This window comes from Pristiophorus japonicus, chromosome 7 (assembly GCF_044704955.1).
Source record: "Pristiophorus japonicus isolate sPriJap1 chromosome 7, sPriJap1.hap1, whole genome shotgun sequence".
In the NCBI taxonomy this organism is placed as follows: domain Eukaryota; kingdom Metazoa; phylum Chordata; class Chondrichthyes; family Pristiophoridae; genus Pristiophorus; species Pristiophorus japonicus.
The window spans coordinates 191,033,076-191,052,800 of NC_091983.1; the positions used below are offsets into that span (position 1 = coordinate 191,033,076).

Sequence of the window (19,725 nt, forward strand, 5' to 3'; positions counted from 1 at the left end):
TGGCAAAAACAGGAAGGCAGAATGTTATGTGAATGATTAGGAAAAGGGGAGGTGCAATGAGACCTGGGTGTCATGGTACATCAGTCATTGAAAGTTGGCATGTAGGTACAGCAGGCGGTGAAGAAGGCAAATGGTATGTTGGCCTTCATAGCTAGGGAATTTGAGTATAGAAGCAGGGAGGTTTTACTTTAGTTGTACAGGGCCTTGGTGAGGCGTCACCTGGAATATTGTGTTCAGTTTTGGTCTCCTAATCTGAGGAAGTGCAGCGAAGGTTCACCAGACTGATTCCCAGGATGGCAGGACTGACATATGAGGAGAGACTGGATCGACTGGGCCTGTATTCACTGGAGTTTAGAAGGAATGAGAGGTGATCTCATAGAAACATATAAAATTTTGACGGGACTGGACAGGTTAGATGCAGGAAGAATGTTCCCAATGTTGTGGAAGTCCAGAACCAGAGGACACAATCTAAGGATAAGGGGTAAGCCATTTAGGACTGAGATGAGGAGAAACTTCTTCACTCAGAGAGTTGTTAATCTGTGGAATTCCCTACCGCAGAGATTTGTTGATGCCAGTTCCTTGGATATATTCAAGAGGGAGTTAGATATGGCCCTTACGGCTAAAGGGATCAAGGGTTATGGAGAGAAAGCAGGAAAGGGGTACTGAGGTGAATGATCAGCCATGATCTTACTGAATGGAGGTGCAGGCTCGAAGGGCCGAATGCCCTACTCTTGCACCTATTTTCTATGTTTCTATGAAAAGTAGGTTAAATAGGTCACACGGCATAGGTTTGTCAGCGATCTGTATGTTACTCTGAACGGGCTGCATTGGGAAGCAGCTAACAATATGGGCAGACAGCACCAGCAGAATAAACTGCTGTTGGAACCCCGGGTTACACAGGAATGGAAGGTAGGGGAATGGTTCAAATATCCCTATTGTACAAAGGACCATATAGCATTGTAGATAAGGGAGCCCTAAGGTGTACGCGCTCCAGCTGTCAAAACATATAAAATGGTTCCATATAAACCAGTGTAAGCTGTACAATCCCGGAGAGAAAAGTAAGAAGCAGGCCAAGGCCCAAGGAACATTAATGAGTTTGATCAATGTAAGCCTTCCACCAATGCTGTGGGATGATGATGATGGAGAAGTAAGGGATGAAGCAGTAAGACAGAGTGATCGGGTACTGCGACCGAGGGTGCCCTGGACACCTCCTCCATCTCCACCCCCGAGCCTCCATAAGCCCAAGCATCGGGATAAAAGGAGAAGGAAGCAGTGATCGTGAAAAGGTGTTATGTAAATATGTGTATAAGTGAAGAAGTACCTGTGAGTGGGAGCCCCCACAGAGCAAAAGTATTTCTTTTATTTTTGCCTTCATAGGAGCGAATCGAGCCAGGGATATGGGATGAGGTGGACGTTGTGGATAGGCCTGTGATGGCCCTGATTATTAAAGGATGGGGAGATCGGAGAGACACCGAGACATTCCTTACATACGGGTGTATGGGAGGAACCAGCCCCACCGTAACTCAAGGGGGAGCAATACGGAGCAGCAAGGGGAGGTGGGTGGGGTGGCTTGACCCATCCACCTCCACGGAGGTGTGTGGGGGGCCTGACCCATCCACCTCCATGGCACGAACCTGGTATTGCAGTACTTCCAGGAACGGTGCAATGGCTCTCGGCCTTTTGGCTAAGAGCATTGGCGCAGAGTGATCCTTGATGTGTGCAAGGTGACCTCTGGCGTTTGTGATTTGACAAAGAATTGGAAAGATTGGCTACGAATTAAAAAAATAAAAAAAAAATACGGAGCAGCAAGGGCACAAATGCCTATACTCACACCGAGAGTTGGCCAGGGTGGTTAGGGTCAAATTCGACCAAATACTCCAGACAAACCGGAAATAAACTTGGGGAGGTTTCAGTGTCCTGCCCAAGAGTAAACATCACAACCAGAAAGGTTTGGGTGAGAGAGGGTAGACGAGTTTGTCTGGAATGTAAAGAGATTACCCGCATGGGAGGATGGTGATGGTTACGGAAAACAGACAGGGGAAAAGTTAATGCATCGACAGAATGAGAGAAACTGGGTAATAGTTCAAACAGGCGGACCACAGGAACAAAAGAAGGGGTGAAATTGTGTTGGGAAAAATAGTGGAAGGAGGAACAAGGGATTTATGTCTGCGTGGTTGGATCTAGCCACAAGTGCAGGGGAGGTGTGGGGATTGTCTTTAAACGGCAAGAGCAGGATTCTGGGTCAGGAATGAATTGGACGCAGGGTTTTGATTCCTGTGTGACCTTGAACCCTCCAAAAACAGTCAATGCAACCGAGCTGATCGCAAGCAGATTAAAACCTCTCCCAAGAATGCTGGAGATTCCAAACCAAGAAATTTCATGTCCTATCCTAACACCTGGAGCTAAGAACAGGTTCGCGTTAATCCCAAAAGGGAAAATGTTGTAGCATTCTGTATATTATGAAGTGGTTATTTTAAATTTAACAGAGTTACAATTACCCCGGTAGTGCCTGCCAGAAACGGAAAAGGTATATGAAAAATTTGACTAAGTTATTAAAGGACATCGAGCTATCCCACAAACACTATTACACATTACACCAATCGAATGAGAAAGTAAGGGAGGAAATCGAGGAAATGATGGCTCCTCCGCAATGGGATTTGGGATTCAATATTGAGGTTTCCCCCGGGTTTGAATCGTGTCACACGCACTAGTCGTTGTTCAGTTGGTGATAATGTTGTACCTATTTATAATATCCTGTAAATTAAAACAAAAGATGAAGGAAGGTAATCTTGAAGGGTTATTAAGAAGAACCAAGGCCAAAGTGTTTGTATATAAAACTGAAGTTAGATCAAGGCCGAACATTTTTATTGTAAAGAAAGAAAAAAAAGCATTGGTTTGTTGGGGAAAAGTACTGTTTTTGTTGTAAAAAAAGAAATATAATCTGGAGTTTTTGACTGACGCTGCAATACACCTAAAAAGGCCTAATGGAAAAAGAAGAAACCCACGAGTAATGTCTCTGGTTTTATATTAACAAGACATTAAAGTAGGGAGTGTAAGGTTCCAAATCTTCAGAAAAACACAGAAGGAAACCATGAACTATAAATTGATTAATATAAGCTTTTGGTATTTAATACAAGCTTTTGGAATTAACTGGACAGTGGGAGCAAAAAGGCACCAGCCTTAGGGCAGGTGGTGACTCACCCCAATTAAGGACACATTGTGGTCAGGAACCAAACTGACTTTATGCATAACAACAATGGAGTTGTTACATGAGGCCCTGAACTTGATTGGCCCGGGGGGAGGGGTGGGAAACAAGCTCACTGGAGATGCCAAGTCTGCAAGAAGACCGGACAACAAAGGAATCACCCGAGATGCACATTTTTGGGGAATGAGGTGTTAAGATGGGGAGTCATCTTGAGTCTCACAGACTCCATGTGCAAACTGGGAACAGCCGAGTTCATTATTGCAGTCAATCAACCAGGATCACCACAAAACAATGTTTCGATGAAAACGCATTATCAGAAACCGCAGTGGCGGTAGATCAGTCATAACGTGGATATAAATATGTGAGCTAGAAGCAGCTCAGGGTGAACGCACAGAAGGATGGGAAGCCGCAGACAGATGGAAGAAGAAGGGTACACGTACAGGTACATGCACACCCACCACCAGTCGCCCATCATCGTTCGGCAGGGAAACGGAAGCATGGTACCGAAGCGAGGTACACGAAAGGAACTGCACTGCAGAGAACAGCCAGAAGAATAACCAATGACCACGAACTTACAATAGCTACAACCAGGAAGGGTGATTGTATGTCTTCAGTTGATTTCTCTCAGAAGTCTAGTTCTGTGGTTTTGGTTAGTTTTTCTGCAAAATAAAACTGAAACTGGGTTAAGTCTTTTTCCCCTATAAGTTCCGAGATCAAAGAATCAGGGTAGAATGTAAAACATATACATGCCCTACACTACCACAGGGCGTGGTTGAATCGAATAGTATAGATGCATTTAAGGGAGAAGGGAATAGAGGGTTATACGGATAGATTTAAACGAGGAAAGGCGGGAGGAGGTTCGAATGGAGCTTAAATGCCGGCATGGACTAGTTGGACCAAATGGCCTGTTTCTGTGCCGTATATCCTACGTAAGACATTTCTGTGCCACCTAACCTTCGTCCCTTTGGCGAGGATCTTAAATTTATGCACTCTAGTTATCAATTCAAGGATCAGTGTAAATAATTTTTCCTAATTATCTCATTAGATCCTTCATAATTTTGAATACCTCTATCACAACAGGTTTTAACTTTCTTTGTTCGACTGAGAACAGCCAAGTTTCTGTAATCTCTCATTGTACCGCAGGCCTCTCACCCTGGCCACCAACCGATGTACTCTTTCAGTGGTCATAACATCCTTCCTAAAACGCAGTAAGCCAAAACTTAACAAAATATTCTAACTGTGGCCGAACCAATGATTTGTATAGATTAAGCAGTGCCTTTTTGCTTTTGGATTGATGCTCCAATGGATAAAACCAAGATCGTATTATGCTTCTCTTCAGTGAAAACCAAATAGTTTTTTGTAAGAATTACAAAAATGTGCCCTCATGTACTTCTGTGCCAAATTTACTTCTGTGCACAATTGCAAGATGGATGTATATGGTGACACCACTATTCCCAGCCAGAATGGAGAACATTGGGTAATTCCCATCAATCATGCCTGGAAACTGCACTACTGTAAATAAGAACATGAGAACAGAAGAAATAGGAGCAGGAGTAGGCAATTTGGCACCTCAAGCCTATTCCGCCATTCAATAAGATTATGGTTGATCTGATCATAGGCTCTGCACTTCCCTGCCCACTCCCCATAAACCTTTGTTCCCTTATCGTTCAAAAATCCGTTTATTTCTGCCTTAAATACATTCAATGACCCAGCCTCCACAGCTCTCTGGGGCATAGAATTCCATAGATTAACAACCCTCAGAGAAGAAATTCCTCCTCAGCTCAGTTTCAAATGGGTGGCCCCTTATGAGACAATGGGCTCAATTTTCAATTTCTGGCGTACTTGCCAGAGTGGCGCCGCTTCATTACGTCAGTAGATGCGTCAGGAAAAAATCTTAGTAGTTTCCCCGCTGTTTAGCCTCCACTCTGCAGCCGTGCAGCGTGGCCAATTGCCTCGGGGGGTGGAACCCGCAGTCTGCGTTGAAAAAAGGTGCCGGGACTACTGCGCATGCGCGGTGGGAAAAAGTGACGTTCCTGACGTTTCTGAAATGGCTGCGCATGCGCAGTAGCGCTCCGAACTGCAGAGCCAAAACCGTATAATACCAAGTCAGAGGAGGAAGTGTTCCTGTCAGAGTCACCAAGAAACAAGGGGGACATAGAAACATAGAAAATAGGTGCAGGAGTAGGCCATTCGGCCCTTCGAGCCTGCACCACCATTCAATAAGATCATGGCTGATCATTCACCTCAGTACCCCGTTCCTGCTTTCTCTCCATACCCCTTGATCCCTTTAGCCGTAAGGGCCATATCTAACTCCCTCTTGAATATATCCAATGAACTGGCATCAACAACACTCTGCGGTAGGGAATTCTACAGGTTAACAATTCTCTGAGTGAAGAAGTTTCTCCTCATCTCAGTCCTAAATGGCTTACCCCTTAACCTTAGACTGTGTCCCCTGGTTCTGGACTTCCCCAACATCAGGAACATTCTTCGTGCATCTAATCTGTCCCGTCCCGTCAGAATTTCATATGTTTCTATGAGATCGCCTCTCATCCTTCTAAACTCCAGTGAATACAGGCCCAGTCGATCCAGTCTCTCCTCATATGTCAGTCCTGCCATCCCGGGAATCAGTCTGGTGAACCTTCACTGCACTCCCTCAATAGCAAGAACATCCTTCCTCAGATTAGGAGACCAAAACTGATCACGGTATTCCAGGTGAGGCCTCACTAAGGCCCTGTACAACTGCAGTAAGACCTCCCTGCTCCTATACTCAAATCCCCTAGCTATGAAGGCCAACATGTCATTTGCCTTCTTCACCGCCTGCTGTACCTGCATGCCAACTTTCAATGACTGATGTACCATGACACCCAGGTCTCGTTGCACCTCCCCTTTTCCTAATCTGCCGCCATTCAGATAATATTCTGCCTTCATGTTTTTGCCACCAAAGTGGATAACCTCACATTTATCCACATTATGCTGCATCTGCCATGCATTTGCCCACTCAACTAACCTGTCCAAGTCATCCTGCAGCCTCTTAGCATCCTCCTCACAGCTCACACCGCCACCCAGCTTAGTGTCATCTGCAAACCTGGAGATATTATATTCAATTCCTTCATCTAAATCACTAATGTAAATAGCTGGGGTCCCAGCACTGAGCCCTGCGGCACCCCACTAGTCACTGCCTGCCATTCTGAAAAGGAACCGTTTATCCCGACTCTCTGCTTCCTGTCTGCCAACCAGTTCTTTATCCACGTCAATACATTACCCCCAATGCCATGTGCTTTAATTTTGCACACCAATCTCTTGTGTAGGACCTTGTCAAAAGCCTTTTGAAAGTCCAAATACACCACATCCACTGGTTCTCCCTTGTCCACTCTACTAGTTACATCCATAAAAGATTCTAGAAGATTTGTCAAGCATGATTTTCCTTTCATAAATCCATGCTGACTTGGACCGATCCTGTCACTGCTTTCCAAATGCGCTGCTATTTCATCTTTAATAATTGATTCCAACATTTTCCCCACATTACCGATGTCAGGCTAACCGGTCTATAATTCCATTTTCTCTCTCCCTCCTTTCTTAAAAAGTGGTGTTACATTAGCTACCCTCCAGTCCATAGGAACTGATCCAGAGTCGATAGACTGTTGGAAAATGATCACCAACGCATCCACTATTTCTAGAGCCACTTCCTTAAGTACTCTGGGATGCAGACTATCAGGCCCCGGGGATTTATCGGCCTTCAATCCCATTAATTTCCCTAACACAATTTCCTCACTAATAAGGATTTCCTTCAGCTCCTCCTTCTTGCTAGACACTCGGTCCCCTAGTATTTCCAGAACGTTATTTGTGTCTTCCTTCGTGAAGACAGAATCAAAGTATTTGTTCATTTGGTCTGCCATTTCTTTGTTCCCCATTAAAAATTCACCTTATTCTGACTGCAAGGGACATAAGTTTGTCTTCACTAATCTTTTTCTCTTCACATATCTATAGAAGATTTTGCAGTCAGTTTATGTTCCCAGCAAGCTTCCTCGCATATCTATTTTCCCCCTTCCTAATTAAACCCTTTGTCCAACTCTGCTGAATTCTAAATTTCTCCCAGTCCTCAGGTTTGCTGCTTTTTCTGGCCAATTTAGATGCCTCTTCCTTGGATTTAACACTGTCCCTAATTTCCCTGGTTAGCCACGGTTGAGCCACCTTCCCCTTTTTACTTTTACTCCAAACAGGGATGTACAATTGTTGAAGTTCATCCATGTGATCTTTAAATGTCTGCCATTGCCTATCCACCGTCAACCCTTTAAGTATCATTCGCCAGTCTATTCTAGCCAATTCACATCTCATACCATCGAAGTTATCTTTCCTTAAGTTCAGGACCCTAGTCTCTGAATTAATTGTGTCACTCTCCATCTTAATAAAGAATTCTACCATATTATGGTCACTCTTCCCCAAAGGGCCTCGCACAACAAGATTGCTAATTAGTCCTTTCTCATTACACTTCACTCAGTCAAGAATGGCCAGTCCTCTATTTGGTTCCTCCACATATTGGTCGAGGAAACCATTCCTAATACACTCAAGGAAGTCCTCCTCCACCATATTGCTACCAGTTTGGTTAGCCCAATCTATATGTAGATTAAAGTCGCCCATGATAACTGCTGTATCTTTGTTGCACGCATCCCTAATTTCTTGTTTGATGTTGTCCCCAACCTCACTACTACTGTTTGGTGGTCTGCACACAACTCCCACTAGCGTTTTCTGCCCTTTGGTATTTCGCAGCTCCACCCATAGATTTCACATCACCCAAGTTAATGTCCTTCCTTACTATTGCGTTAATTTTCTCTTTAACCAGCAACGCTACCCCACCTCCTTTTCCTTTCTGTCTACCCTTCCTGAATGTTGAATACCCCTGGATGTTGAGTTCCCAGCCTTGGTCACCGTGGAGCCATGGCTCCATGATGCCAATTATATCATATTCGTTAATAGCTGCCTGCGCAGTTAATTCGGCCACCTTATTGTGAATACTCCTCGCATTGAGGAACAGAGCCTTCAGGGATTGGAGGCAGTGTAGGGAGCAGCTACAAGACAAAGCTAATGTCAAAGATATGAATGAGTTGCCTTCCTGTTCCGCTGCGGTGAGTACCCTCCCTCCCTCACTCCCGAGCCTCTCCGTTATCTTCCCGCTGCTCGCTGTGTGGTCCCCACCGATGCCAGCCTGTTCGCTCGCTCCCCCCGCCCCCCAGCCTCTCCGGTGCCTTCCCACCATTCCTTGCATGGTCCCCGCCCGATGCCGGCCAGTTCGTTCACTCCCCCCGCCCCCAGCCTCTCTGGTCCTGACTGCGTGCCGGTCCAGGTCCTCGCCGCTTCCCGCCCCAGGCCGAATGGCCTCCGATGTATTTACCTGCGCCGATTTCTTTAACTCTCAGCACGGGTTTTCTCGAGTGGCCACATACGCTGGCCTAAGTAGAAATGGGGTAACTATTAGCTGGCCAAAGTTGCCTAAATGGCCAGAACTGGCATAGGTGGCTGGTAAGACTATCTTTTGAGCAAAAAAAACTCACCTAAAAAAAAAAACGTAACTAAGTCAGTTACGCTGGTGCAAATTGATTAGGGAAACTGGGGATTTTTAAGTTAGGCCAGAAAAAGCAGCCTACTCCAAAAAAAAATGAAGCAAATACTGGGGAAAATTGAGCTCTTATGTCCCCTAGTTTTAGGTTCCCCTATGAGTGTAAATGTCCTCTCTGCACCACCTTGTCAAGCCCCTTCATTATCTTACAAGTTTCAATAAGATCACCTCTCATTCGTCTGAACTCCAATGTGTATAGGTCCAACCTACTCAACCTATCTTCATAAGTCAACCCCCTCATCTCTGGAATCAATCTCGTGAACCTTCTCTGAACAGCCTCCAATGTAAGTGTATCCTTTCTTAAATATGGAGACCAAAACTGTACGCAGTACTCCAGGTGTGGCCTCACCAATACCCTGTACAGTTGTAGCAGTACTTCCCTGCTTTTATACTTGATCCCCCTTGCAATAAAGGCCAACATTCCATTTGCCTTCCTGATTACTTACTGTATCTGCATACTCACTTTTTGTGTTTCATGCACAAGGATCTCCAGGTCTCTCTATACTGCAGCACTTTGCAATGACTGGGATTGATTTTCCGCACACAATTTGTATCATGTAATAATCCTCCACTCATTGCATTTTGCTGGAGAAGTAAACCTGCTGCACTTGGGAGACATTGCTGTAGTTTGGAGACACTTTTTAAATAGACTCTGTTTGCTGTAACGTTTGCTGCAAATCCTTCTGTAACACCTGCCCCGCCTCCAACTCAATGGTGTCAATAGACACTCCAGTGCAAGATAATCCAAATTATTGACATAAAAAGGCTGATTGCCCATTGAAATAGAAAGTCTAGAGGCTGTGATTTCCCTATCCCGTGAGATACGGTCTTCACCCCGTGCACTTGGTCAATCCGACAATGTGCTGCTGTTTTTCTAATCATCCAGTCAAGAAGAGACGCTTGGGTGGAAATTTGGTCCTTTGCTGCCCCTCTTAGCGCCCCGGAGGTGTGGTAATGGCAGCAAAAAGCACTTGCACCCTGCTGGCACATTCGGTACTGGGTTTGTGGGGGCACGGATCAGTACCGCCCGGGTGAGGCGAGCCGGTGTGCAACGCCTCTGGTTGCAACACTGGCTCGATATTTGGATCGCGCCCGCTCCGTAGCGCCCTGTAGCAAGCCCTAGTGGGCACGCCAGTGAAAGCTGGCATTCCAAGCTGCACCAGCTGAAGCGATTGAAGAAATGTCTACTTCAGGTCAGTGTGATTGTTTTTATTTTTTTTATTTTTGCGAGTTATGTTGGGGTCGCGTCAGTAATGAATTGGGAATATTTTAATATAAGAACATAAGAATTAGGAACAGGAGTAGGCCATCTAGCCCCTCGAGCCTGCTCCGCCATTCAATAAGATCATGGCTGATCTGGCCGTGGACTCAGCTCCACTTACCCACCTGCTCCCCATAATCCTTAATTCCCTTATTGGTTAAAAATCTATCTATCTGTGACTTGAATACATTCAATGAGCCAGCCTCAACTGCTTCCTTGGGCAGAGAATTCCACAGATTCACAACTCTCTGGGAGAAGAAATTCCTTCTCAACTCGGTTTTAAATTGGCTCCCCCGTATTTTGAGGTTGTGCCCCTGAGTTCTAGTCTCCCCGACCAGTGGAAACAGCCTCTCTGCCTCTATCTTGTCGATACCTTTCATTATTTTAACCGTTTCTATAAGATCCCCCCTCATCCTTCTGAACTCCAACGAGTAAAGACCCAGTCTACTCAATCTATCATCATAAGGTAACCCCCTCATCTCCAGAATCAGCCTCGTGAATCGTCTCTGTACCCCCTCCAAAGCTAGTATATCCTTCCTTAAGTAAGGTGACCAAAACTGCACGCAGTACTCCAGGTGCGGCCTCACCAATACCCTGTACAGTTGCAGAAGGACCTCCCTGCTTTTGTACTCCATCCCTCTCGCAATGAAGGCCAACATTCCATTCGCCTTCCTGATTACCTGCTGCACCTGCAAACTAACCTTTTGGGATTCATGCACAAGGACTCAAAAGAGTTTCATGCACAAGGACCCCCAGGTCCCTCTGCACCGCAGCATGTTGTAATTTCTCCCCATTCAAATAATATTCCCTTTTACTGTTTTTTTTCCAAAGGTGGATGACCTCACACTTTCCGACATTGTATTCCATCTGCCAAACCTTAGCCCATTCGCTTAACCTATCTAAATCTCTTTGCAGCCTTTCTGTGTCCTCTACACAACCCGCTTTCCCACTAATCTGTGTGTCATCGGCAAATTTTGTTACACTACACTCTGTCCCCTCTTCCAGGTCATCTATGTATATTGTAAACAGTTGTAGTCCCAGCACCGATCCCTGCGGCACACCACTAACCACCGATTTCCAACCCGAAAAGGACCCATTTATCCCGACTCTCTGCTTTCTGCTCGCCAGCCAATTCTCGATCGATGCTAATACATTTCCTCTGACTCCGTGTACCTTTATCTTCTGCAATAACCTTTTGTGTGGCACCTTATCGAATGCCTTTTGAAAATCTAAATACACGCAACCATCGGTACACCTCTATCCACCATGCTCGTTACATCCTCAAAGAATTCCAGTAAATTAGTTAAACATGATTTCCCCTTTGGGTGCTTTTATTCTCCATGGAAGCCTTTGTTAGAGTGCTCCCAGGCTGGCTGTTTAGCTCGGGAATATCAGTGGGACGCGTCCCGTAGGTGTGGAACGCGTCCCGTATTGCTGCGCTCCAAACTCTGGGCCCAGCTGATGAATTTTGTGGCGGCAGATGTAATCCATTTCCTGGTGCAAAATTTACCGCTCTGCCTGGGACAACGCCGCAATAGAGGCGCGACCGAATTTCTCCCCCACTGACTTTCAAAATCAGTTGAAAAATGCCACGATTTGTCATGCTAGAAACACACAGGTAAAGTGGATGTTTCATTAGGAATGTAAATGCACATAGTCTAAGCCTGGGCAATTGCGACACCATTTCAACCCTAAGTACCGGGTAATTGCGCTCCATTTACACCTGGTGTAAAGTACCTCTAACTTAATTGATTTTCTGAACAAAAGTGAGTAGCCCACTTCCTGAAGTCTGTTCGAATCAATACATAAACATGTCAACATACTTTGTCCCCTTCAAAGGGATTCTATGCCACGAACCCAGACAACTTGTCTGCTGTATGACCTCCATTTTGAGAGTGATGTTTTAAATCTGCTATTGAAAAACTAAGTGAAAACCACAGAAAGCATGGACAACATTCCCCTTTGTCACAATAATGGGAAAATGTGAAACAATTGTTCTTTTAAAGCTTGGTTTGGGAATAAACTTGACTTATTTGTTACCTATGTAGCAAACCGTGCATAATCAAATTTTGATCGGATCATTTTAATTTTGCGAAAGAGAAGAAAAATCTGGAGAAAGTTAGCTTCCCAGGAATGGAAATTTAGGCAATCCAGAATCTGGTCAGTTCGCTGGCAGCAGGGGCAGCAATTGGGATGCTGCAATTTGATTCAGAGTTATACAGCACAGAAGGCGGCCATTCGGCCCACCGTGCTTGTGGCGGCTCTTTGAAAGAGCTGTCCAATTAGTCCCAATCCCCTGCTCTACCCCACAGCCCTGCAATTTTCTTCCCTTCAAATGTATATCCAATTCCCTTTTGAAAGATAGTATTGCATCTGCTTCCACCACCCTTTCTGGCAGTGCCTTTCAGATCACAACAACTCGCTGTGAAAAAACTTTTCCCTTCATCACCCCCCCTAGTTCTTTTGCTAATTATCTTATATCTGTGTTGACTCACCTGTAACCATTCTTGCATGATTCTGCTCATATCTGTTACAACACAGACACATTGCTCACAAAGATTTCTCTTTCTACAATTGTTGTTACTTATCATTAATTGGCTACAATGTTGCTGGAGTAGTGCAAGGAAAAATTAGGCAGGGTTCCTGATTGGTATACAATGACTTGCTTTAAAGTGTGTTTGTGTGGACTCAACTGTGAGGGTACTCACAGTTGAACAGCCTGTCAACACTTACTGTCTAGGGTCCCATGTAAAGAACGGCCGCTTCAGCAAGGGCACCTGCTGCCCATGTTACCGTACCATGGTTGTGAGTTAGTGCTTTATGGAGTGGAGGACAAAATTGGAAGGAGGAGGGGAATTGATCTGAACAGAATTAGAGTTTAAAAGATTCTAAAGTTAGTTTGCTGGTGCAGCAGGTAATCAGGAAGGCGAATGGAATGGAATGGCCTTCATTGCGAGAGGGATGGAGTACAAAATCAGGGAGGTCCTGCTGCAACTGTACAGGGTATTGGTGAGGCCACACCTGGAGTACTGCGTGCAGTTTTGATCAGCTTACTTAAGGAAGGATATACTAGCCTTGGAGGGGGTACAGAGACGATTCACTAGGCTGATTCCGGAGATGAGGGGGTTCCTTATGATGATAGATTGAGTAGACTGGGTCTTTACTTGTTGGAGTTCAGAAGGATGAGGGGTGATCTTGAGAGAAACATTTAAAATAATGAAAGGGATAGACAAGATAGAGGCAGAGAGGTTGTTTCCACTGGTCGGGGAGACTAGAACTAGGGGGCACAGCCTCAAAATACGGGGGAGCCAATTTAAAACCGAGTTGAGAAGGAATTTCTTCTCCCAGAGGGTTGTGAATCTGTGGAATTCTCTGCCCAGGGAAGCAGTTGAGGTTAGCTCATTGAATGTATTCAAATCAGATAGATTTTTAACCAATAAGGGAATTAAGGGTTATGGGGAGCGGGCGGGTAAGTGGAGCTGAGTCCACGGCCAGATCAGCCATGATCTTTTTGAATGGCGGAGCAGGCTCGAGGGGCTTGATGGCCTACTCCTGTTCCTAATTCTTATGTTCTTATGTAAAGGGGCTCCTTTTTGTAATGCTGAACAACATTTCCTTGTATTGTGCTCTAAATCTGCAGGATAAGGGAAATATATCCCTGTGTCAATTTGTGTATTGAATAAATAAGGAAACAAAACTCAATATGAGCCAGATAGGCTCCTAATAGGAACTTTGAGCTTCAGCAGGTCTCTGAGCCTTTGCTTTGAAACAGGATGTTTAGCCTCAACTGACTGGCTGCCACTTTCTAATTAAACTTGCATTCATAACCTTTGCTTTACAGGTCAACAATATAACCTGTAAATACCCTGCAATCCATACCTGGTTAAGTTGATTAATCCAAGTGTTCCGACCCAAAGCCTCCTGATGTAAAATTACTGGAGCAGAGTTCAGACTAAAAGGCATCGTGTCACAGGAAGTTTCCGCAACAAATGGCTGAACGTCAGAATTCAACTGCAAAGTCATAACAGCAAAGTCAAAATAATGAGGAATCAAGCACAAAGATTATTTTACATTTTATCAAGCAGGAATGTAATGAAACATGACAAAACTTCAACCGTTCATTAGGTTAAAAGTGTTAATTAGGGACAACTTATTTCAACATACAGTGGTTCAAAGTGCTATGTCAAATTGGCAGAATCTTAATATTGTGAACAAGACAACTGTGCCAGTAACAACTGGTAGAAGGAAAGAACAAAAGGAAGACACAGAAGCAAAAAACACACAAGTTGGAGTGCTTTTGAAAGAAAACCCACCTGTAAAATGCTGAATGTGTAACAATTCCCCTTAACCAGCCCATCGTATCCCTATCCAGCCCCCTCTGTGGATCCTATCTCGTTATTTTATTTACATCCTCAATTTATTTTTTCTTAATTTTTTAATCAAACATCATGAGAGATCTGCTAGTCCATAATATTTAAAATCTTGTATGTGTGAATGTAGTGTCATATTGCCATTGATGGGCCTGCATAATGAAAGCAGGTTTTTTCTGACCAACTACATTGTAGAACCAGAGATTGACCAATTGTATTACAGAACTGGAGATGTGACCAATTACATCTTGCTTCATCCAAAATGATCCCAGAACCATCACTGTCGTGTAATTTCCGACTGATTATTTTTGTGACTAAATGAATCACATTCTATCAAAACCACTGCCTGTAGCATACAGGGGTACTGATTGCTTCTCACCCTTTTCGCTATATACCCTTAACAATTACATTTATATCAGAAGACATTAAAAAATGCAACACTTCATGAAAATATCTCAAACTTTCCCCTCCCAATTGCTTCAGTTTTCTCTCTTCATCACCCACCCCCATGAAAAATCAACAGCCTTAAACCCTGGGCACATCTTTTCCCCACTACCAGACAGCACCACATCTATGTACTCCAGTCTCTAGCCCAATGCAGGCCCAACATGAAGGCGGCATGACTGTGCGCAGATCACACTGACGACTTTAGTTCTCCTTATCCTCAGGTGGAATTTTTGACACCTGTACCTAGAATTTCCCAATTCATAGTTTTTTCCAGTTTGATCACTTTAAAGTTAATTTAAGTGCTACCTATGAACTCAGTACTCACTCAAATGTCCAGCTTTTTAGAACTGATACTCAAAATTCATTTCTGTGGAAGCTTAAGTGTACAAATGTACAAGGTTAGTGGTCCAATGATCACATTTGCAAATGCGAACTGGGTCAGTTTGATACATCATTATTCATTAACTGCACTATTAGCATTCTCGACATGATTGTCTGCATTTTTTACGAAATGGATGCATTTATTGTACTACAGCACAGCTTTTGTGGTCTCCTGCTAAATATATAAGAACTGAAGAAATAGGTGCAGGAGTAGACCACATGGCCCCTCAAGCCGGCTCCGCCATTTAATACGATCTTGGTTGATCCGATCATGGCCTCGGGTCCACGTTCCTGCCCGCTCCTCATAATCCCTTATTCCCATATCGTTTAAGAAACTGTCTATCTCTGTCTTAAATTTATTCAATGTCCCAGCTTCCACAGCTCTCTGATGCAGCGAATTCCACAGATCCACAACCTCATCTCAGTTTTAAATGGGCGGTTTCTTATTCTCAGATTATGCCCCCGAGTTCTAGTCTCCCCCATCAGTGGAAACATTCTCTCTGAATCCACCATGTCAAGCCCCCTCATAATCTTATACATTTCGATAAGATCACCTCTCAATCTTCTGAATTCCAATGAGTAGAGGCCCAACATCCTCAACCTTTCTTCATAAGTCAACCCCCTCAGCTCTGGAATCAACCTAGTGAACCTTCTTTGAACTGCCTCCAAAGCAAGTATATCATTTTATAAATATGGAAACTAAAACTGTACGCAGTATTCCAGGTGTGGCCTCACCAATGCCCTGTATAACTGTAGCAAGACTTCCCCGCTTTTATACTCCATCCCCTTTGCAATAAAGGCCAAGATTCCATTGGCCTTCCTGATCACTTGCTAGACCTGCATACTAACCTTTTGTGTTTCATGTACAAGTAACAAATACTTTCGTTCTGTCTTCACGAAGGAAGACACAAATACTCGGGAACCGAGGATCTAGCAAGAAGGAAGAACTGAAGGAAATCCTTATTAGTCAGGAAACTGTGTTAGGGAAATTCATGGGAGTGAAGGCCGATAAAGCCCCAGAGCCTGATAGTCTGCATTCCAGATTACTTAAGGAAGTGGCCCTAGAAATAGTGGATGCATTGTTGATCATTTTCCAACAGTCTATCGACTCTGGATCAGTTCCTATAGACTGGAGGGTAGCTAATGTAACACCACTTTTTAAAAAAGGAGGGAGAGAAAATGGGGAATTATAAACCGGTTAGCCTGACATCGGTAGTGGGGAAAATGTTGGAATCAATTATTAAGGATGAAATAGCAGCGCATTTGGAAAGCAGTGACAGGATCGGTCCAAGTCAGCATGCATTTATGAAAGGGAAATCATGTTTGACAAATCTTTGAGAATTTTTTGAGGATGTAACTGGTAGAGTGGACAAGGGAGAACCAGTGGATGTGGTGTATTTGGACTTTCAAAAGGATTTTGACAAGGTCCCATACAAGGGATATGTGTGCAAAATTAAAGCACAAAATATTGGGGGTAATGTATTGATGTGGATAGAGAACTGGTTGGCAGACAGGAAGCAGAGTTGGGAAAAACGGGTCCTTTTGAGAATGGCAGGCAGTGACTAGTGGGGTGCCACAGGGCTCAGTACTGGGACCCCAGATATTTACAATATACATCAATGATTTAGATGAAGGAATTGAGTGTCATATCACCAAGTTTGCAGATGACACTAAGCTGCGTGGCAGTGTGAGGAGGATGCTAAGAGGCTGCAGGGTGACTTGGACAGGTTAGGTGAGTGGGCAAATGCATGGCAGATGCAGTATAATGTGGATAAATGTGAGGTTATCCACTTTGGTGGCAAAAACATGAAGGCAGAATATTATCTGAATGGCGGCAGATTAGGAAAAGGGGAGGTGCAACGAGACCTGGGTGTCATGGTACATCAGTCATTGAAAGTTGGCATGCAGGTACAGCAGGCGGTGAAGAAGGCAAATGGCATGTTGGCCTTCATAGCTAGGGTATTGGGGTATAGGAGCAGGGAGGTCTTACTGCAGTTGTACAGGGCCTTAGTGAGGCCTCACCTGGAATACCGTGTTCAGTTTTGGTCTCATAATCTGAGGAAGGACATTCTTGCTATTGAGGGAGTGCAGCGAAGGTTCACCAGACTGACTCCCGTGATGGCAGGACTGACATATGAGGAGAGACCTGTATTCACTGGTGTTTAGAAGAACGAGAGGGGATCTCATAGAAATATATAAAATTCTGACGGGACTGTACAGGTTAGATGCAGGAAGAATGTTCCCGATGGTGGGGAAGTCCAGAACCAGGGGTCACAGTCCACGGATAAAGGTTAAGCCATTTAGGACCGAGATGAGGACAAACTTCTTTGAGCGAAGTCTTTCAGAGAATTGTGAACTTGTGGAATTTTCTACCGCAGAGTTGCTGATGCCAGTTCGTTCGATATATTCAAGAGGGAGTTAGATATGGCCCTTACGGATAAAGGGATCAAGGGGTATGGAGAGAAAGCAGGAAAGGGGTATTGAGATGAATGATCAGCCATGATCTTATTGAATGGTGGTGCAGGCTCGAAGGGCCGAATGGCCTACTCCTGCACCTATTTTCTATGTTTCTATGTAACCTCAGGTCCCACTGTACTGAACCACTTTGCAATTTTTCTCCATTTAAATAATAACTTGCTCTTTGATTTTTTTTCTGCCAATGTGCATGACCTCACACTTTCCAACATTATACTCCATCTGCCAAATTTTTGCCCACTCACTTCGCCTGTCTATGTCCTTTTGCAGATTTTTTGTGCCCTCCTCACACATTGCTTTTCCTCCCATCTTTGTAACATCAGCAAACGTTGCTACGTTACACTCGGTCCCTTCTTCCAAGTCATTAATATAGACTGTAAATAGTTGGGATCCCAGCACTGATCCCTGCGGCACCCCACAAGTTATTGACTGTCAACCCGAGAATGAAGCATTTATCCCGACTCTCTGTTTTCAGTTTGTTAGCCAATCCTCTATCCATGCTAATATATTACCCCCAACCCCGTGAACTTTTATCTTGTGCAGTAACCTTTTATGTGGCACCTTGTCAAATGCCTTCTGGAAGTCCAAATACACCACATCCAGTGGTTCCCCTTTATCCACCCTGTTCGTTACATCCTCAAAGAATTCCAGCAAATTTGTCAAACATGACTTCTCGTTCATAAATCCATGCTGACTCTGCCTGACCGAATTATGCTTTTCCAAATGTACTGCTACTACTTCTTTAACAATGGACTTCAACATTTTCCCAACCAGCAGATGTTAGGCTAACTGGTCTATAATTTCCTGCTTTTTGTCTGCCTCCTTTTTTAAATAGGGGCGTTATATTTGCAGTTTTCTAATCTGCTGGGACTAAAATTCCCCAGAATCCAGGGAATTTTGGTAAATTACAACCAATAAATCCACTATCCAATTTAAGTGTATCTAAGGGTTAAGACATGGCAGGAGAGCTCGGTCGGGTGTTATACTCCTCCTGTACCATGTGGGAACTCAGGGACACTTCCGGTGTCCCTGACGACTACGTGTGCGGGAAGTGTATCCGCCTCGAGCTCCTGACGGTCCGCGTTGCGGAATTGGAGCTGAGGGTGGATTCACTCTGGAGCATCCACGATGCTGAGAATGACGTGAGTATCACGTGTAGTGAGTTGGTCTTACCGCAGGAGAAGGGTCCACAGCCAGATAGGGAATGGAAGACCAGCAGGAAGAGTAGTGCAAGGAAGGTAGTGCAGGGGTCCCCTGTGGTCATCCCCCTGCAAAACAGATACACCGCTTTGAGTACTGTTGGGGGGGATGACTCATCAGGGGAGGGCAGCAGCAGCCAAGTTCATGGCACCGTGGTTGGCTCTGCTGCACAGGAGGGCAGAAAAAAGAGTGGGAGCGCGATAGTGATAGGGGATTCAATGGTGAGGGGAATAGATAGGCGTTTCTGCGGCCGCAACCGAGACTCCAGGATGGTATGTTGCCTCCCTGGTGCAAGGGTCAAGGATGTCTCGGAGCGGGTGCAGGACATTCTGAAAAGGGAGGGAGAACAGCCAGTTGTCGTGGTGCACATTGGTACCAACGACATAGGTAAAAAAAAAAGGGATGAGGTCCTACGAAACGAATTTAAGGAGCTAGGAGCTAAATTAAAAAGTAGGACCTCAAAAGTAGTAATCTCGGGATTGCTACCAGTGCCATGTGCTAGTCAGAGTAGGAATTGCAGGATAGCGCAGATGAATACGTGGCTTGAGCAGTGGTGCAGCAGGGAGGGATTCAAATTCCTGGGGCATTGGAACCGGTTCTGGGAGAGGTGGGACCAGTACAAACCGGACGGTCTGCACCTGGGCAGGACCGGAACCAATGTCCTAGGGGGAGTGTTTGCTAGTGCTGTTGGGGAGGAGTTAAACTAATATGGCAGGGGGATGGGAACCAATGCAGGGAGACAGAGGGAGACAAAAAGGAGGCAAAAGCAAAA

The 19,725-nt window shown here is 44.7% G+C and overlaps 1 protein-coding gene across 5 annotated transcripts in view; it reads right to left on the bottom strand.

Annotated features, from left to right (window-relative positions):
• Window positions 1-19,725, bottom strand: part of pdss2 (prenyl (decaprenyl) diphosphate synthase, subunit 2) — a 376,986-nt gene that overhangs the window by 51,668 nt on the left and 305,593 nt on the right. For 3 of the 5 annotated variants that reach the window (XM_070885631.1, XM_070885629.1, XM_070885630.1), the window contains exon 7: window positions 13,960-14,091. In XM_070885631.1, the coding sequence (XP_070741732.1) occupies window positions 13,960-14,091 (132 nt within the window). Of the gene's footprint in view, window positions 1-2,516; window positions 2,755-13,959; window positions 14,092-18,926; window positions 19,022-19,725 lie in introns of those variants that run through there. The other 2 variants (XM_070885632.1, XM_070885633.1) reach the window with 2 other exon arrangements.